Raw genomic sequence first — 19,062 nt, 5'->3', positions numbered from 1 at the left:
TAGGGTTCATTATCATAAGCGCTTTATTTGAGCTACTATGATTCCTCTGATTTGGAGGTCTATTAGTACTTTCCCTGCAAAAGAAATAGCAGGACCTGGCAAAAATAGAGAGGCAACTGCTCTGCAGAAACTAGAGCAGACTAACAGAAGGAGGTGTATACTGCAAGCTGCATATCTTAACAGGCTTTTACCAAGGCAGCTTGAGCATGGGAAGCAAGTCAGTGAAATCACCCCGAGCACCAGGCAGCTGTGGTTATAGACTGTTTCCAGCCCCTGAGCAACCTGCTTTCAAACTCGCTCAGATAGCTCTGTGCTCTGCTGCAGTCAACAGGCATAGCATAAAACCAATCCAGGAAAGAACTTCCGGTATGCGCTTAAGTTCATTTCTAATTAGGAAAGTGGGTAAGTGGATGCTTGAAGTTAATCACCTACTTAAGTGCTTTCCTGAATTACAGACATACACTGCTATAACCGATACCTATATCTTTATGTAGACTCCATTTTATAGTTCTATACAGAAGCAGAGAAGGAAAGTATTCAGATTAAAGGAAGGGGAATGAAGCTGAGTAAATGCTATGCATACTAGTTTTGTTGGCTTTCTTAATACTGTCATACCAGTTCGACCTTTATTTAGAAATCTGATTTTTGTCATTTGAGATTGGTATGTTTCTAAGCAATAGACTATTTCTGGAAGGAAAAACTTTTCTTCCTTTCCCATTTTCTTTTTGTTTTTCCTCATATTATAACAATTTGTACCATTTCTTACTTCTATTGCTAAATAGATACGGTTGTTAGGTTTGCAGTAATTCCAACCATAAATGTTCAGTGTATATGGCAGAAGGCTGTTTCCTGTCCCTTACCCTGGTGAAGCAGCTTTCTGAGTAAATATTTACAAAGACATAATTTCAGTACTATTTAATTAAAATGTTAATTTTTAAAGAATGGGAAATACATAAAGATTATATGATTAAATCAAATTTAAAAAAAAAAAGAAAACACAAGGTAGAGTCAGTATAATCCTATTGATCATTGTAAACAACAGAACATTTATTCCTGAAAATGATCATTCAGCACAGAATATTTTATGTTCACTGAATTCATACAAAAACCCTTTCACACCTTTGTCTTTACTAAACCTTCCCCAACATACCTCATAAAAAATGGAAATAATGTTGTTAGCTATTCTGAAAAACTCCCAGGTTTCAGTAAATACAGTTTATTCTGCTCACACCAGAAGCGAGCCAGATGCCATTATAACATCAGCAAGGACACCTATTAGTCCAAAGCTTGATCTTCATTCTCTGAAAGTGTTGTTCAGATTTCATACTGAATACTCACTGCATTTCACTTCAGGGGTAGGAAAACCATCCCCGTGCAGATTATATTTCAGATTTGGTGTTACTCTTTTCTCCAGAACAAAAGATTAAACTAAGCCTCAGTCTTGCATATTTAGCCTCAGTCTTACATATTTTAAACTAAGCTTTACTAAAAGTTCACCTATGAAAGAGTCATAAAAAATGGCTACAGGATGACAAAAGAAATAATTATTTTGCAGGTATAGATCCAAGTGACGAAACAAGAACACAAATATCTTTATTTTTTAGCTATATGCATATCCATTTATTTGCAGTCAGGTGAGCTAGGATGGAATTTTTTAAAGATTGCTACAAGTCTAAACACTTATCCACATAAATTGTCTTGCAGGATCAAGGCCTGAACTTATTCAAAAAAGAACCCAAATTCAGCCAGAAGCTTGACATCAGCTCAGTTTCACCTTTTTTAAAGATAAATTCACCCAAAGATGCTACGGATTTATAATCTCTAAAAAGAGGTTTCTCTGAACAAATAATAATATAGTAGAACAAACTAATCCAGTAACTAGAGCAAATTCAGAAATATTGAGACACACATTTAAAAAATTGTTTGGAAACAAATCTGTCCCTGACCTACCAGAAGCTATGACCTTCCTTGCAGGCCATTTTTCTTACTCAGAAGTTTCCCAAACTGAATACACTGCATAATCTCCTCAAGAAAGCCAACCTCCTTCTGTTCCCTCTGAGGCTGAACTCCTTGAGTGTTCATGCTACTGTAACTTAAACCTAACTCTTTTACAAATGTGTTTCCAGTTGCAAATTCACTGTGTCCTCTTCCTCAGACTCTTTCTCACCCTCCTAAAAAGGTAAGATTTTTTCTCATCATGTAGTAAAGAAATCACTTATTGTAATGATCCTATTCTTTCACACCTAAACCTTCTCCCAGGTGAACATGGTTAACTGCCCCCAGGGGAACCACCTCCCTCTCCCCTATGGACTTTCACCTGACCAGAGTGCAACAGCCAGAGCAGTACAGGTAGGCAGCTATCCTCTCTGTGCCCAGTCATGGACTTATTAACAAAACATAACATAGAATAAACTGTAAACAAAAAGTTCAATTGACTCTCATAATAGGACTTGTTATAACTCTAAGCTTGGGTGATCAGGTTAGACAAAAATAACCTTTGTGTTCTATCTTCTAATGTGAAATGTGTCTCTTTTAGAAAAAACAGGTGCTGATTTATAGCCCTCATTTGGGGAGTGATTAGCTTGTGTTTCGCATTATTCAGTGTTCATACTGGGTGAGTATTTTAATATTTTTTCCTTTGCTCTGATTCTTTTGAAGATAGCACATTAAAGGTTTTTGATGCTGGATTTTTTTTTTTTTTTTTTAAACAAAGATCTGCTGATATTGCCTACAAAGCAGACAGTATGTGCTGGAGATAGGAGCATTGGTTATGTTAGAGGCAAGTTACCAGATCCTCAAGCAACCTTTCCATAAACTTCAGGATCCTTACTCCTCCTCAGGGAGAGAAGCAAGATGACTACCAGATCACTTAATATTTTGAGGAAAGATTGTTTCTAAGTCATCATTTCTCAAGCAAGCTATATCAAAAAGAAACAAAAAGTTCACTAAAATGAAACCTCAAGAAGCTTATGTAGCTTGGAGGTTTGTGTAGCTTGTACCAAGAGGATTTCCTCACAACCTTTTCCTCTAGCTACTCTTCCCTGTCACTCACACAAAGAAGCAAAATTTGTTCTCAATATACAGAAGAAAAAACTTGTCATAATGACCCTTTCTTTATATACTTTTGCTGAATCGGTAAGACCATACTTACCTGTCTCTCTAATTCTGTCATATATATAAGCAGCAATGTAAAGGAGGAGAAAATGTTTAAGAATATGTTTCAATATTCCTTTCATTTGACTTTCATTTTCATACTGAGCTTTGCTTGCATGATGAGGGATTCCTACTGGTTTATGTGTGTGTATGTATGTCTGTATATACATATGGCTTTGTTTCTGAGCGAGAAGAATGTGTTGCAGGTCATCCAGATTCTGCATGGAATTAAACTGTTTCTTCACCTTTAAGGTTGGTTGGTTGGTTTGTTTGTTTTTAATGTTACAAACTGGCATTTTAAGGAAGCATGTTGGCTCTGGAAGACTTGTTTTAAATGCATTTCCCTGCTCCAAGGCATGTTATTGCTTGACTGAATACCTCTGTAACTAAGAGGAAATGTCTTTCCAGATGACCAAAAGGATGACTGTTTTCCCATGTCTAGAATCACCACCATCACTTAAGTTTGTATCTTTAGATAGACCTACTCCATCATCTTTTCTGCTTCTCATGGGAGCACAGCTGTATTTCCAAGAGTAAATTCTAGCTGTAGATTCCCTAGAATCTAACTGATTCCCCTGTTGGCTAGAACAGTTGCATCAGACACTGTATGAAGGGTCACTGTGAAGTGTACAAGAAAAAAACAAAATCAAATTAGATGTGATGCCTTAAACATCTCAAGTATATCAAAAGTTTTTGACAAGTGAGAGATGAGATAAAGGGAAGAAGAAATTTTACATACCTTTAGAGGACAAGGTCTTAACGGATATTGAATTTATTTACACCATAGCATTATTAAGTCCAGAAGCCCAGATTTTCAGTGGTGAGTGAAATTTCATGTGTTTTACGCTACAGCATTTTCAATCTGTCTTTTACATTTTGGAAATTATTTAATGCTCTAATTACCATACTTTCTACGTTAAACCACATATAAAGTTATTGACTGTTGAAATAATGAGGGAACAATTTATAAATTGTGACATTCTATACTTCTGTATTTGACTTTGTCTTGAGTGACATTGTTTTATTAGAAATACAGCACAATATTTTTAATTCTTATTTGAAGATGTGAAGCATCTGACAATATAGTGGTTAATAGGAAATCCTTACTGAATAATTTTGTTTAGTGGGCCTCAGTAAAGGTTGACAGAAGGCTCCAACACTATTTGATACTTAAAAAAATGGATTGCTATTTTGAAGTTTTCTTTAATGATCTGATAGTAAACAGAAAATTCCAAAGAAGACAACTTGCATCTGATGCAAAAATTGTTGCGTTTGTCAAGGATGCTGAGAATGAGTCTATTGCATTGCACCCAGCTTATTAAATAAAATGTGGGTCTCCGTATAGCCAAGTGGAAGACTAAACATTTATAGGAAAAAAGAAACATAGGCATTTCCTACAAAATGGAGAACCATATTCTAGGCAGCAATGGTCAAAAAAATCCAGGGATAATAGTACAGAGCCAATGAGTTCCTCTAGAAAGGCTAATGTGATTCAGACAGTTATATTCTAGCAGGGAAGTAATGAGTACCTTTTAACTGATGTAATTTTACTTCCAGTATCTCAGTTCTGAAATTTTTTTAAATTCTGCTGCCTGTTCTTATGCTTCCTTTTTAAGTGCATTGAGAAGCTAGAAAACAGGCCAGCAAGGATCATTTAAAAAAAAATAAATAAAATTGAACTCTAGAATATGGCTTACTTTGTGACTGCAATGTAGAAATACCTCTTTGCTTCCTCTCTCACTTACAAGAGGCTTAGTATTATACCCAAAATATTTCTGAGGCACCATATCAAACCTGATTTTTTTCCTCTCATCCACTTAATAAATGTGACTCCAAAATATAAATCAACATATTCCATGGTAACGTATATTTCTTAAAAAAAAAAAGTTGTCATTGTTTACTTTTTAAAAAAGTACAATTTTGAGGACTATCTGAAAAGTCTCACGAATGTTGATCATATCCATCGAGTATTTTTGGCCCGAGAGTGATGATGTTCCTGAGAAATGATGCCTTCATGCACTTTCACCAAAGGGTGGTGAATGGGTGTAGGAGGGGAAAGGGCAGCTCTGCCATTTCGTCATGTTTTCCTTCCCAAATAGTCTATGATGTTCACCTAGATCGTGGGAGACACAAAGCATGTTATCCGCTGCCCTAGGAAGTTAGAATAGACATCTCTGAGTACTGAGAAAAGCCTGATAGCTATCATACCACTCAGGGCTTAGGGAAAGGCTTGCTTGTCTGCTGGCTCATGTGCTCTTTCTTTTTACAGCTGTCCACTATGTATGGATTAGCTAAATAGTCGCATTGCCTGTTTGGTGACTAGCTGTATCCATGTTGGGTCCTATCATGAGGGCTGATCTTAGCTCAAGCTTCTGCTTCATTTGTTTCTCCAGCTTGGTTTTGTTTCATACCTTCCCCTCAGCTTTTTGTCCTCTACTGTGTATACATTTATCATCTTATCCTAGACATGGTTCTTGTATCATCTATTACCTCACTAACAGCAGCATTATTTTATTAGCAAACTCCAAGTTTTCACTTCCGTGAAACAAATAAAATGCATCCCAAGTAATATATGCTGTACAAATTGGTGATAGAAGTGGTATAATAATATTTAACACTTAATGTTGAACTGTCTTCATATCAAGACATCCCTGGGCAACATTGATTTGTCACTGGGTCACATGCTGTATAAGACTTTGTTTATGACAATTTTGATCAGAAGTAATCAAATTTTACAAACAATCAGGCCACAGATGGCAGTTAATCTAGTCTTTGACTAAATTAATTGCTTTCATAATTGGGTACGCATTGAGGTGTTTAAACATTAAGCACAGTGCTCTTAGGTATCTTTAACAAGAGAAAGTATGGCTGTTTTAACCAAATGCTTTGAGCAGCTGAGAATAACAGGAGAGTGTGTGTCATAGGAAAAAAACAGAATGCTGCAACTACATTTAGCTCTGCAGAGACAAGAAACAGCAAGATTAGAATTGGCATGTTTGGTTAAATTTGAGAAATGTTTTGTAATTTCACAGAGGTAGGAAACTTGGTACTGTTATCCCCTCACTGGGCACAGAATTAGCTTAAATATTTGGGAGATAACATGTTTTATCAGTTTCCCCTACACTTAACCAACTGATTGACCGCATATGAAAATAAGGGGAGAGGAGTTTTAGTTAGTACTTGCACAACCTTTCCAGTGCTGGAGTGTGCAAACGTTGTTGAGGCTCTGCCATATCTAGCCAGGGACCCTTTGTGCAGAGGATGGTGATAACCAGGGTGAAACACGATAGCTGTGGTACAGGAAACCTGATAAGCACTAGAATACCAGAGAGTGGGGATTTTGCGCTGGTGAATTTGTACACTTACGTAGCACTCTACATTTCCAATTTTGTATCATTCTTGCAGTTCTTGAAATCTTTGAAAAGGATGGTGAGAAGCAATGAACTGCACATAGGACACAGATCACTGCAGGAGGTAGGCAGTAAGAAAAGAAAAAAAAAAAAGGTAGGGATGGAGAGGTTTGAAATTAGGATTTCCAAACTCTACCTTCTTGTCTTCTGAGTGTGCACAATTACAGTGCTTTATATATTAAGGAAGAAATTTTTTACAATGAGGGTGGTAAAACACTGGAACAGGTTGTCCAGAGAGGTGGTAGATGCCCCATGCCTGGAAACATTCAAGGTCAGGCTGAACAGGGCTCTGAGCAACCTGATCTAGCTGAAGATGTCCCTGCTCATTGCAAGGGGGGTTGGACTAGATGGCCTTTAAAGGTCCCTTCCAACCCAAACTGCTCTATGATTCTATATGACTCTATGTAAAATTACTTGTGCGTCATAGCAAGTTGTGCTGACCTTGACTGGTTTCTACCCGACAGGCCAAGTTCTGTCTTAGCTCATCAGGTAGTTTTGGGGAGATCATTTTTCATATATGCACAAGCTCCTGTCTAGCAACCTACAGAGCTACACAGGAATTACCCAGCAGCAGTCCCAGTTCCTGTCTTGCAGGCCACGTGGTAAGGCTACACCAAACAGAAAAGCACGTCCACTAAAAGTCCTAATATCCCTGAAAGCACAGTGAAAAGTCTGTCACTTGGACTCTATTTATATTCCAGCTGGTATGTTCTTCCTATCCTTTCCTTTTCTACGAAGGAAATGCAAGATGTTTTAAAATATAATATTTCCAGTGATAAGAAATATTGATCCTAGTAGTGAAAAGATGCTATTTCCAATAATCTCTTGCCAATAATCATGCAAAACAGTTGTACAAGGTCAATGTGGAAATGGAGCTGAGCTTTATTTTAGAAGTAGCACTCCATGCATAAAAGGAGTGCTCACAGGGGACAAGGCCACTGGTGAGGAGCTTAATAAGTCCTTTGCATCAGTGTTGGAGGTGGGAGAAGCTAGGAAGATCCTTATGCTGAATCCTTTATTTCTGAGAGGAAGGAACCTGGCAGAGTTGTCTGAAATCAAAGTGGCTATGCAAGAGCTATGGAACAAGTTGCTAAAATAAACCCAAAAAATAAATCACCAAGACTTGAGTATTCACTTGAGTTCTAAAAGAATTCCAGATTGAAATAGCTGAATTACTAGTGGAAGTGTATGACCTCTTACAGTTGTTTCGAATCCGAGAACTGGAGATAGCATCCCTAGAGATTTGCTATCTTCAAAATAAATAAAAATTTTTAAAAGACCAAAATCAAGATCAAAATTGCTTTGGATTTTAAAAGCTTATGTGCTTTCTACAACGAGTTTGTAGCCAAATCTACTCCAGTTTCATAGTCCTGTAGATATAATGATAAAAGGTTAGAGCCCACTTTAATCATCAGCAACTGATACTGTTGGTTTAAGACATTCCTAGCACCTCCTTTGACTCTCCAGTCTGAATGACTAGTTGAATCACACTGGAACCTATTTTATGGCAGCAACACCTGGTTGATCTATGTTAAGAAAAGCTGATTGTGAGAATGCATAAAAGCCTAAGAATATGAGAAATAATCTAAATGGGGAGGTCTCGTTACAAGGGTATGAAAAGTACTTAGTATGAAACCTTGTCAACCAAATCTGATGAAATGGTGGTACAGCCTTGGCTTGTAACAATATTTGTGTAACACTCAAGTCTATGGTTAATTTTTTATTTTTAATAGTAAAACACTACAGTTAAGATACAGTCCTTACCTTAAAGAACAAAACATTGCCTGCTCTCACACTCGCATTACAAATTCTGTTATTTCTTTAAGCCCAAGACTGTAGAATCAGTGGACAGGAACCTCTTGGCTTCCCTTAGAAAGAAATTACATATGTAATAGTGCAGAAAAAGTTGAAAACATACCTTGATACAATCCTAAGGCAAGAAATATTGCACAATGGAAAGTAATACAATAGAGACACTGGATAGAGAAGGAATATATCTGAATCACTGTGGCACTGTGCCCAAACTTGAAGGAGCAGGATCCCAGCATTGCTCTGAAGTGGTTATAGCACTTTTAGATCCACATCAGTTTCTTAACCACCTTGCTCTACACTATGGGGAGGCATTGCCACGAAATATAGATACCCAGCTGTTTAAACATCCTTCAAGGCAAACAGTAGGAACTTAAACACTTAAATTTTAAACAAGAGGAGGAAAGGGAAGAAACAAATATTTGGGTTTTTAGAGGATGTGGACTTGTTTAAGATACAGAAGGTAAAGATTAATTCTATGTGCATCTGAACCCATGAATACTTGGAATGAAAAAGGCTTTTCCAGGGATGATCACATTATGGGAAAGGACAACAGCAATATTATGCTTTTTCTTATGATGATCTGCAGTAGATATACGCTGCCGTCTGCTTTTCTCAGCAGGAATCCAATGAGGAACTGTTCAGTCTGTCATATTCAGCCTACTGTGACTTCATTTTTTTTTATTAGCTGAGGGGATTACTTCATGTAGTCCCAAAAAAGGAATACTTAATGTGAATCTATAATTGTTCTGTTAATTTGTTTGAATTAACCTAATACAAAAATAGTCTTTAAAAATTAATGTGAAAATGGTCAGACAATGTAAGAAAATCATAAAATCAAGTTTAAAAAATGCTACTTGAGATATAACATGAACAAAAAAATCATTCCATGTGTTTGATTTTAAAACATAAGTATGAAAAAAGGTACAATAAGAAAATATCTTGGTTATGTTGAATTAACAAAACAGAAATGTTATTTTTCAGTCCTTTTGCAGCACTACTGAGATTGATTAAAACCACATGAAAAGATACCTATTGAGAACCAGCAGAAAAAACCCAAACATTTCAAGAGTGAAGTTATGTGGAGCAATATAAGGCCATAGCAAACTAAACCCCACAGCACTGATCTAGCTAGTGAAATAGTTGCATTTCAAGAATAACCAGGTACTTATTTTCAAATTATTTTGGGTCTGAAAAATCATGTTGCTCTCCGTTTGTTTTGCTAAACGGGTGGTGAATTTCATCCACGATATTCCTCCTTTCTTTTTCTTCTACTTTTTTTCAATTTGAGAAGGTTAGCTTGAAAATGGAAGAGATGGAACTGGTGGGAAAGGAGGGAGAAGGGAGTTGAGTGGGGGATTCAGAAGATAACACAACCTAAACCACAGACAATCCAGCTAAAAGAAAGGTTATACATAAAATTGATAAGATGAAGCTTATAGATGTAATAAAAATAGTTGTTCTAAATCAAACCATGAAGAGCTCTACTTCAAGAGGCAATAACTCTGCAAGTGATGTTACAGAAAATAAACTGCTTTACTCAAGTGACCAATGAGCCATTCAGTCTCATCTCCTACCACCTCCCATGGTGGATGCTGGTTAGGTTGGCTATAAAATTCCAGCCTATGCTGGAAACTGCAGCTAGAAACAGTTGCAAAGGACTCCAAAACACAAATTTCTGCAGTAAAAACAAGAACCAAAAACCTGTTACAGGCATACACCTTCCTCCTCCCAGAATCACAGACACATCCACTCCTGGGGAGACCTAGAGACCTAGGAGGTGGTACCCTACGCTTTGCTTCCTGGGGGATGACTCTATTGGAGCAGCCAGCTTGTGAACTGGGTGTTACTTAGGCAATACTCTCCCTCTCTATTTAGATTGCCGTCCTTTTGGGAGAAGGAACCACGTCCTCTGTTTGATGCTCCATGTGTGCTGTATCTTGCTGCATGCTCTGTTGGCGCTACTGTCATACAGGGAAACCCACCCAGTGTGACATTCCATGCAAGGAGGAGTAGTATTGGGGGAAAAAATTTCCTCCTTAGCTTAAATGATAATTAATCTGTGGTCTACAGCAGAACTAGCAGCCCTTATATTACTTAGCTTCAGTGAGTAGTTAGCTAGTGTAATTGTAAAAGTCATTCATGAAGACAGTAAACAGTTCTTTGTCTTTTCAATAATAGCATAAGTTTGGATTATCAGCGCATGCTCTGATGGCTGGCTCAGTATTTCATGTCTGTCTCTAATATTAAGCTGCAATTAGTGATCTATTCTCTCTGGGTTTAATAGCAGTATATTTTCAGCTGCAGAGTTGCTCTGTGATGGCATACTTAAATTACTTGGCCACTTGGGAAACTTTAGAGAGAGTGAGTGACATTACTCAGCTGTGTGGAACATAGGATAACAGTTTAAATGGAAGGAAAAAACAGCCATATTTGATAGATAGTGCTATGGAGACATCACTTAGGAGTATATATCGGATTTTACCTTCCCTCTAAATTTAATTTTAATAGTCAAATAATGACATGTTAAAACAGCAGTCTAATCTATAGAAGACTAATTTGTTATTTTTTGGCATTTCAAGCTGGCTTCTTTCACTTACACACCTTTCTCTGCCAGGCTAGTACTGAAACATAGGATATATCATCCTCATAAGAACACTTTAAGAATAATAAATGTTTTAAATTAGTACTGAACAAAAGTTGCTATATTTCTAGTTGCAAAGTAATCTAATTGTTTTGATAAGCTAAGACCATAGAGTCTTTCATGTAGTTTGCATATTAGCATTTGATTTCACCTTACAAGCCTGTATTACTTAAAGCTGTATTTTTAATACCTTACTGTGCACTGAAATGTAGCTCTGCTTTGAAGAGTGATTCTGTAAAGTAACATTTTGGATTCTACTCTGATCAAATGTGCTCAGCTCACCATAAAAGTTGTGTGATTTTTTTCTAGCTCTAGGGGTTTGTCTAAATGTTTTGCAGCCTTCATACACGTGTGCTCTTTCGTAGCAGAACATGTGCGTGATGAGACCATGCCCCTTTGGCCACAGTATCACCAGACCCTTAGCCTTTAAAGAGCAGTGATAAACAAAGATCTGAAAATAACCTATGGAAATTTCACTGTGTATTCTAAAATGGTATAAACTGAAAGCTCTATTCACATTTTAGTTACCCATGTAAAACTGAGTGCATCTATTTTATAAACATTTACTGCAGGGTTTTATTCTAACGCTTGCTTGCTACAAACAAGGCTAGTTTGATACATGGAAGTGACATCTCTATTAAATCATCTAGTATAGTTAATGTAGACAGGACTTGAAGATTATCGGTGTTCTTGAAAGTTTGGCTGCTTTTCGCTAAGTTAATTAGATGGTCTGACAAGAAAACATCCGCTCAGATACAAACTTTGTTTTACCTACTTAGATCCTCACAGCTTTAAGAGCACTACTGCTAGGATATATAAGAAGCATTTTCCCATTTTTTACCTTCCTATACAAAGGATAAAGATGTTTGTTTGTGGAAAATTGTCATCTGCCTGCAACAATCATGGTTCATGTACTTAGAATTAGGCCAATAACAGGGATGCAAATATAGTGCTGACTTGATTGGTTTAGTGCTGCCTTTCTACTTGAGGAAAGCTTCACTTCATGAACTTCCTGGTACTTTTCTCTAGGTAGAGATTCAAGGAGCAAGTTTTGGCTAAAAAATGTTATTGTCCAGTTAAAAATTCACCTTGGCTAGCTTTCTGTTAATCTGTGTGTAGATACAGTCGTGCACATATGTTGAAAGATACTGATAGCAACTAATGCAGACGAGATTCACAAAAGCAGACCCTGTAATTAAGAGACAGCAGTACTTTTCATTGTATGTATTGCTGAAATACGCAGTCACTGAACCCCAAATACTATACCCCAAGATTGCAGATTGTGCTGGTCTGGCTGGGATAGAGTTAATTTTCTTCATAGTAGCTAGTATGGGGCTGCGTTTTGGATTTGTGCTGGAAACAGTGTTGATAACGTGGGGATGTTTTCGTTACTGCTGAGCAGGGCTTACCCAGAGTCAAGGCCTTTTCTGCTCCTCACCCCACCCCACCAGCGAGGAGGCTGGGGCTGCACAAGATGTTGGGAGGGGACACGGCTGGGACAGCTGACCCCAGCTGACCAAAGGGCTATTCCATACCATATGATGTCATGCTCAGCATATAAAGCTGGGGAAGAAGAAGGAAGGGGGGGATGTTTGGAGTGATGGCGTTTCTCTTCCCAAGTAACAGTTACGCGTGATGGAGCCCTGCTTTCCTGGAGATGGCTGAACACCTGCCTGCCCATGGGAAGGAGTGAATGAGTTCCTTGTTTTGCTTTGCTTGTGTGCGGCTTTTGCTTTCCCTGTTAAACTGTCTTTATCTCAACCCCCGAGTTTTCTCACTTTTACTCTTCTGATTCTCCCCCCCATCCCACCGCGGGGGACTGAGCAAGCGGCTGTGTGGGGCTTAGTTGCTGGCTGGGGTTAAACCACGCCACAGATGTAAACAAGTGCCATTTCTTTCTTCATCTGTCAGATATTTGGTATTAAATTATAGCCTCTTCACACATCACCATTTGTAAACTATTTTGAATTTTATAGGAGCACAGGGAGATAAAAGGCCTAAAACTCAGGAGCCTGGAACGCTTGTAAATCTTACTTCTTCCTGGTGATCCAAAAGCCAATGAGTAGACCTGAAGTTGCCTGACTTTTCTGCCCTGTTAAAAAGATCATTTTTTCACCTGTGTGTGAAATGGAAACTTCTCCAATTGTTCTTATTTGAGTTTGAGCTTTCATTTTCCTTACTAGAACCGACGACAATGCAAAGAAATGTTTTGGGTTTAAGTTTCAAGGCTCACAGAGCCCCTAACCCAGATGTCTGCAACTAACTGTGAAGGATTTTAGCCATTTTAAAAATAATTCTGTTTTTAAAGATATTTTTGTGTAACTTCACACTGACTGAGGTTGTTATGAAAATTCAAAGTCTAAACTATTTGATTAGGCATAATCTTTTCAGCTGGGCTGCGTTGCTTGCCACCATGGGCAGGGAAAAGGTAGATAACAGGATGGTCCCCCCCTCACAGCGTTCTTGCTGTACTGCACTATACCCGCTGGTCCAACTTCTTCTGCTGGAGGTTAACTTCCTTCTCCACGGCAGGAAAAAGAATAGGCTGTATATCACACTTGGAATAGTGGAGGTATCTGCTGTCAGTAGGTGAAATAGTAGGTGGAGCAGTAATGCCTCAAACCATACAAATCCATCTGCAGTGGCAAAATAGTTATCGTTCCCTAGCTGTCTGTGCTTACCTCTCTTTCGGAGGTTGCCAACCTATTCAGCCAGGGCATTTTATAGTACAGTGTATCAGTTTAAATCTCTGAAATTCATGGTATTCTAGCTGATGAGATTGTGCTCTTTTGCATCTTGCCAGACTCTCACAAAACCGCTATCTGTGCTGGCTGTCCACTCATCGCACCCTGAACCTAAGGATGAGATTGTGCCTGAAAAATCCTGTTGCTTTTGAATAGGTGTACTTTTCCAGCTCCTGACTTTGAACTGTGCTTTATGCAGGCAAATCTAGAGCAAGTTAAATACTTTGTATGAATGTGCCTTTAGGAGTGACCACAGGGATTCTGCCTTCAAAGCATGAATAAAAGCATATGCAGATCGCTGAACAGAACTGGAGGGTTTGCTTCTCAGAGCTTCTTCTATGGAAGCTATGTGCTAAGTCCCCTAGCATTTTTTAAGATTAAGTTCTCAATGACCAGTGAGGAAAAAATAATGATTTTTTTTTTTAAAAAAAGGAAAAATGGCCTAATAATTGATTGCTTAAAATGACATTTTTCCTACATCTGACACTGCAAAAGAAAGTGGTATATCTTTGAGCATCTCTGAATTCTTTATAATGTGCTAGATTGTTAGAAAATGGATATTGCAAATAGGTTTAAGTAGTCATGTATTGGCAATCTAATATTCACACTGATTACTAAATAACCTTTATTCAGTTTGGCTAGATCCTGTATCTAAATTATCATGTTAGTGTTTATGGTGAAATCTTCTCTAGTGTTACTTTTTTTTTTACCCTTCTATTTTCTGCTGTGGTATATCTTTCAAGTGTGAATGATTCTCTGAAATACTGATTCATAAAGCTATCACACAATTCATCGTTTAACTCCCTCTGTTTTACCAAGAACACTGACAATTTCCAGGTTTACAAATTGCATTCATGTGAGACAGGGAGCTCACCACTTCAGGAAATATTCACTTCAAGACAGCATCTGCAAAAGGCTTACTACAGAGTTTTGACTGTTTGAGTTAGACTGTTTTAATTACACTTCATCCTTACCCCCAGTTTCCACAAAGCAGTACTTATGTGACAAAGAGCCAAGCAAAGCTGTCTGTACAGGAGTGAATTTCACCTTTGGGGATTAATTATAAAGAGGTTTTGGTGATGAACAATTTTGCAATGTTTCAATAAGATAGTTAAATCTCCCCAATGTGTGTTCAAAAAAATTAATTCAAAATGTCAGATTTTGATGGGGTTGTGGTATCAAACCGTAAGCATCTGTGACTATTTTAATTTCTCTTTACCCCAAAGTTAATATGAGATAAAACATACAGAAAGAACAGCAGTAATAATTCCTGTAGCTTCAGACAAAACTGTACTGGACTTCGCCTCCAGAGCCATTTCTAAGTAACTGACTCTGATCTCATAAAAATTAGCTAGGATAGGCAGCTAAAATTAACTAAATCGAAGCTATCCCTCACTGCTCCAGCTTCCGCCCTCGATCAGCCTTGGAGTTTTGATCCAACCCTTGTTCAGAAAAGTGGAATTGCTTCTATAAAATCAAGTACAAATCCACATAAGAAGTGACCTCTTGGCTGGAAAGTCATTTTCATAGAGAAGAAGAAGAAGCTGATGTAAAAATAACACCCCTGATGGTTTGACAAAGCAGGATCCTTGGGTTGCCTGGTTCAGTTTTAAGTTTGGGAGAATAAAAAAAAATCAAAAGGAGGGAGTGGTTCAAAACCTAGTCTCTACACCATATCTGATGTCTAGGCAGTATTTTCAGAAGGCTTAGGAGTTCAAAATCTAGGCAACTATAAAAATTCCGCTTGAAATTTTTTCTTTCCCCTTTCCTCCTCCTGCTCCCTGAAATCTGCCCACCAACTTTGTTAGCCAGGTTTATTTTTTTTTCTTTCATGCATGGAGAAGTCTTTCAAATGGGAGGAACCTTGAAACGACAACAAAAAGTGTGTTAAATGAACAAAATGGGGGGGCAGTGTAGTTTCTTCTCTACTCTTTATTTAGACATAAAGACATCTCAAAATAAAACTCTTCAGATGCAGGGCATTTGTGTCCCTATGAAACTGATTCCTGTTAGATAACCTCAGGGATTCAGTTAAATTAATAGTGTTGAAAATTCCTGTGTGTTGAATGTATTAATCTCAATTAGCTGTTTTACAGAAGTGACAAAGTTTTTATTTTTATGAAAATTCTTTACAAAAAAAGATGTGACCTGTCATCTGTTACCAAAATTTTGTTCATTCCAGTGGAAGGAGAACTGATCTTCAGGACTGTGTTCTATAGGCAATCCCTGAATGTGTCCTTCACCCACAAAAAGGAACATCTTTAAGAAGTTCAGAAGGAAATATCCACCATGGAAGGTTTGCAGGAGAAGCAAATGCATGACAGATTATTTTTTTTAAGCCTATTTTGTGGCAAAAAGAATTACTTTTAATGGAGGCTATTACTAGTTCAAAACAGATGCATTCTGTTCAAATAAGGTTCCATTTTAGTTTGCGTGGGCTTTGACAACACCTTACTGGAGTTGCCTTGGTTTTTGCTGTTTCTCTGAGACAAGGCTGGTAATTGTTGTTGCTGTTTGGAAGTCCAGTGCAAATAAGAGAGCCAAGGTACTCGCAACGGATCTGAGGTGAAGAAGGAGGAAGCCAGGAGATGGCAAGCAGCAGCTTCGCAATGTAGTGCTGGCTGCTGTGATGAAAAGCTAGAGGAAGCAATAGGTTGCCTTTTCACCTGCACTTCCAGTCTTGCCATTCTCCTGAAATGCTCCACTGAAAGGTGGTAAGGGCTCCATTCCCAAATAGCCCTGCTTCTGGTTGCACTGACACTCTACACAGATACATAGAGGGATGGATGAGTGGGCAATGGCTTCCCGTTCTTTGTTCAAAGTTGAAGCCCCTCTGTGGCTTTGATGCAGAATCACTGTGGTTAACTCGGCTCATCCTCTAGCATAGGAAAAAAAAATGTGTCTAGATAGGGGTGACATGATTCTTGCCAGCGTTGCTCCTTCAACCCTTATGGGGGAGGGAGGGGAGAAACAAGGTGTCTTTTCTGTGGCCATATTAAATGCTGTTTTCTACCACAACCTGCAAGTAGGCACAGAAAATGCCATTTCTTGCTGAAGTAGCGCTGCATACAAAGACTGTTCAGAGGAGGGGGGTGTGGCAGAGGAGGAGGCACTCAAAAGATGCACCAGGATCTGAGAAAACAGCAAGATCTTGATTTTTCTGTCTGGGGAATTCAAGACTGCTAATTGCTCTCTTGCAAGGCATGGGTAGCAATTGTCACGTTAGACTGGTGCTGAGGGATGTCTGTCTTGTGCTGGAGTCCGGAGGTACAGCATGAGGGTGACTACGTGTGCAGAGCAGTGAAACTGGCTGTCCCAGTGGTTGTCGAATGCTCCAAGTAATCCAATCTGACGTTTGTGTGTTAACTTTCTTGCAGTCATCTTAATCTGACTTTAGTTCTGAAGTCATTCGTAGGCTGGGAGCACGCCTGAGAAAGCTTACTCTCAAATATTGAACTAAACTGACTTGCCTCTAGTTTCCATGCTAGTCTTTTCCAGAGTTGGGGGTGGGAGGTAATGCTGTGTTTTGTGTGATGCCGGCTCCCAGCTCACCTCCCTGTCCAACTGTATGTGATCGACACCCTTATAAAAAGTAGGCTGAAGCCAAAGCCGTTAAAAACAGTCTGGTGAATCGAGCAGGAGTTTAGAGAACTTTGAGAATCTCCCTACGGAGTGAATTTGGCAAACTAATTAGGAAGGCATAGCATTGTGCCTTCCCTCGTGTGACAGCCACGTCCATGCTGTCGTGGAATACGGGGGTGGAAGGGGGAAGGGACTGCCATGATGGGCAGCAGCCCCGGGAGTCAGGTGTGGGCGAGGAGGCGGAAGAGGCTGCGGGGCGGGGGGGGGCCGTGGGCCATGAGCGAGCCCTGCTCCACGCAGCACCCGGGGTAGATGATGGGATGAGGGCGAGACCTGCGCCGCTTTTTGAAATCCGCTTAACCCAGAGCTGCCTCCGACCGAGCTGCGGGGCCGGGAGGTGTGGGGCGAGGGTGGCCCTGCGGTGTTGGGGCTCAGGCAGCGCGGAGCCGTTGGAGGGACCGTCCGCGGTGCCTTCCCGGTGGGGAAAGCTTCGGGGGCGGGTGCCAGTCCCCCTCCCTCAACGAACTACAACTCCCGGCGTGCGCTGCTGCTGCCTGCCCTGGCCGGGCCGGAGCAGGTGGCGCGCTGCCCCGCGGGAGTTGTAGGCCGGGGGGACATCGATGGGAAAGGCGGCGGGTGGGGGAGGGAGGTGTCCGTTTTGGGCCCGGTTACCGAACCGGCCCGCTGTCTGCGGGGGAAGGCGGCAGCCGGGGAGGGCCCGCGGCGGGGCGGGGGCGCCGCGGGGAGCGGGGACGCGTGTCAATCACCCCGCCAGGCGGCGCGCGCTCCCCGCCCCGGATGCGGAGCAGGGGCGGGGGGGGCGCGGGCACGCGCTCGAGGAGGCAAGGGGGGGGGGGGGAGCCAGGGGAGCGCGCGGCTCTTCTGGGTGGCGCGCGCGCTCGTATGTAAATGAGCGGGCGTGAGGTCAGAGGCAGATGGAAAAGGGAACAGACAGAATGGCCGCCGCGGCTCCCGCTCCTCCTGCCGCCGCCGCCTCCCAGTGCCGGAGCCCTCGCTGCACGGCGGAGCGCAGGGGAGTCCGCCGAGAACTCGACTCCTGGCGGCACCGGCTCATGCACTGTGTGGGTAAGAGACGGGGGGACGACGGGGCATCCCGGCTGTAGTGGGGGGACCGAGGGGCGGGGGAGGGGGCACCGGGGTCCTTGAGGGGAACGGGGCGGCGAGTTGGGGAGCGGGGTCTCCGCAGGAGGAGCGGGCGAGGCGCCCCGAGCCTGGGTCTCTCGGGTGGGCGGAGGGGGGGAGCGGGGATGGAGGACCGGCTCCAGCGGCTTTCTTGGAGGGCGGAAGCGGAGACGGGGTCTGTGGGGGAGAGCGAAGGTCCTAAGCCGCCTCCGGGCAGTCCAGGGTGGGCGTTACGGCTTCGGTTGGGGCCGCTCGGTCCCTCCCTTCGCCGCTGGCCGAGACCCTTTCTCGGCTCGGGTCCTTTTGTCTCGGCTTCTCGTCGTTCGCGCGGTGAGTGCCGGTGGCTGCCCCCCTCCTCTCCGCCTCCATCACCAGTGCCTGGGGGGCGGAGGGGGGGGAGGGAGCCCGCCTGTGTGTGTGTGTGTGCCTTTAAGAGGGAGCCGCTCCTGCACTGACGGTTGGGATTTGAAGTTTTCCCTCCCCCCTGGAAGTTGTCATGGCGACGGCAGTTCTCCCCTCGCACGCCCCCCCCCGCCCCCGGGGCTGCCCCGGTGCCTCTCGTGCCGTGAGGTTCCCC

At 41.2% G+C, this 19,062-nt stretch overlaps 1 protein-coding gene across 7 annotated transcripts in view; it reads left to right on the top strand.

Annotated features, from left to right (window-relative positions):
* The first annotated feature begins 17,659 nt into the window (after positions 1–17,659).
* Positions 17,660–19,062, top strand: part of LCORL (ligand dependent nuclear receptor corepressor like) — an 88,315-nt gene continuing 86,912 nt past the window's right edge. For 4 of the 7 annotated variants that reach the window (XM_072861733.1, XM_072861728.1, XM_072861732.1 and 1 more), the window contains exon 1: positions 18,272–18,428. In XM_072861733.1, the coding sequence (XP_072717834.1) occupies positions 18,278–18,428 (151 nt within the window). In that variant the 5' untranslated portion in view covers positions 18,272–18,277. Of the gene's footprint in view, positions 17,740–18,233; positions 18,429–19,062 lie in introns of those variants that run through there. The other 3 variants (XM_072861727.1, XM_072861726.1, XM_072861734.1) reach the window with 3 other exon arrangements.

Source organism: Ciconia boyciana, chromosome 5 (genome assembly GCF_034638445.1).
Source record: "Ciconia boyciana chromosome 5, ASM3463844v1, whole genome shotgun sequence".
Classification (NCBI taxonomy): Eukaryota; Metazoa; Chordata; class Aves; order Ciconiiformes; family Ciconiidae; genus Ciconia; species Ciconia boyciana.
The sequence above is the reverse complement of the archived record's forward strand: the minus strand, read 5'-3'. Positions and strand labels throughout refer to the sequence as shown.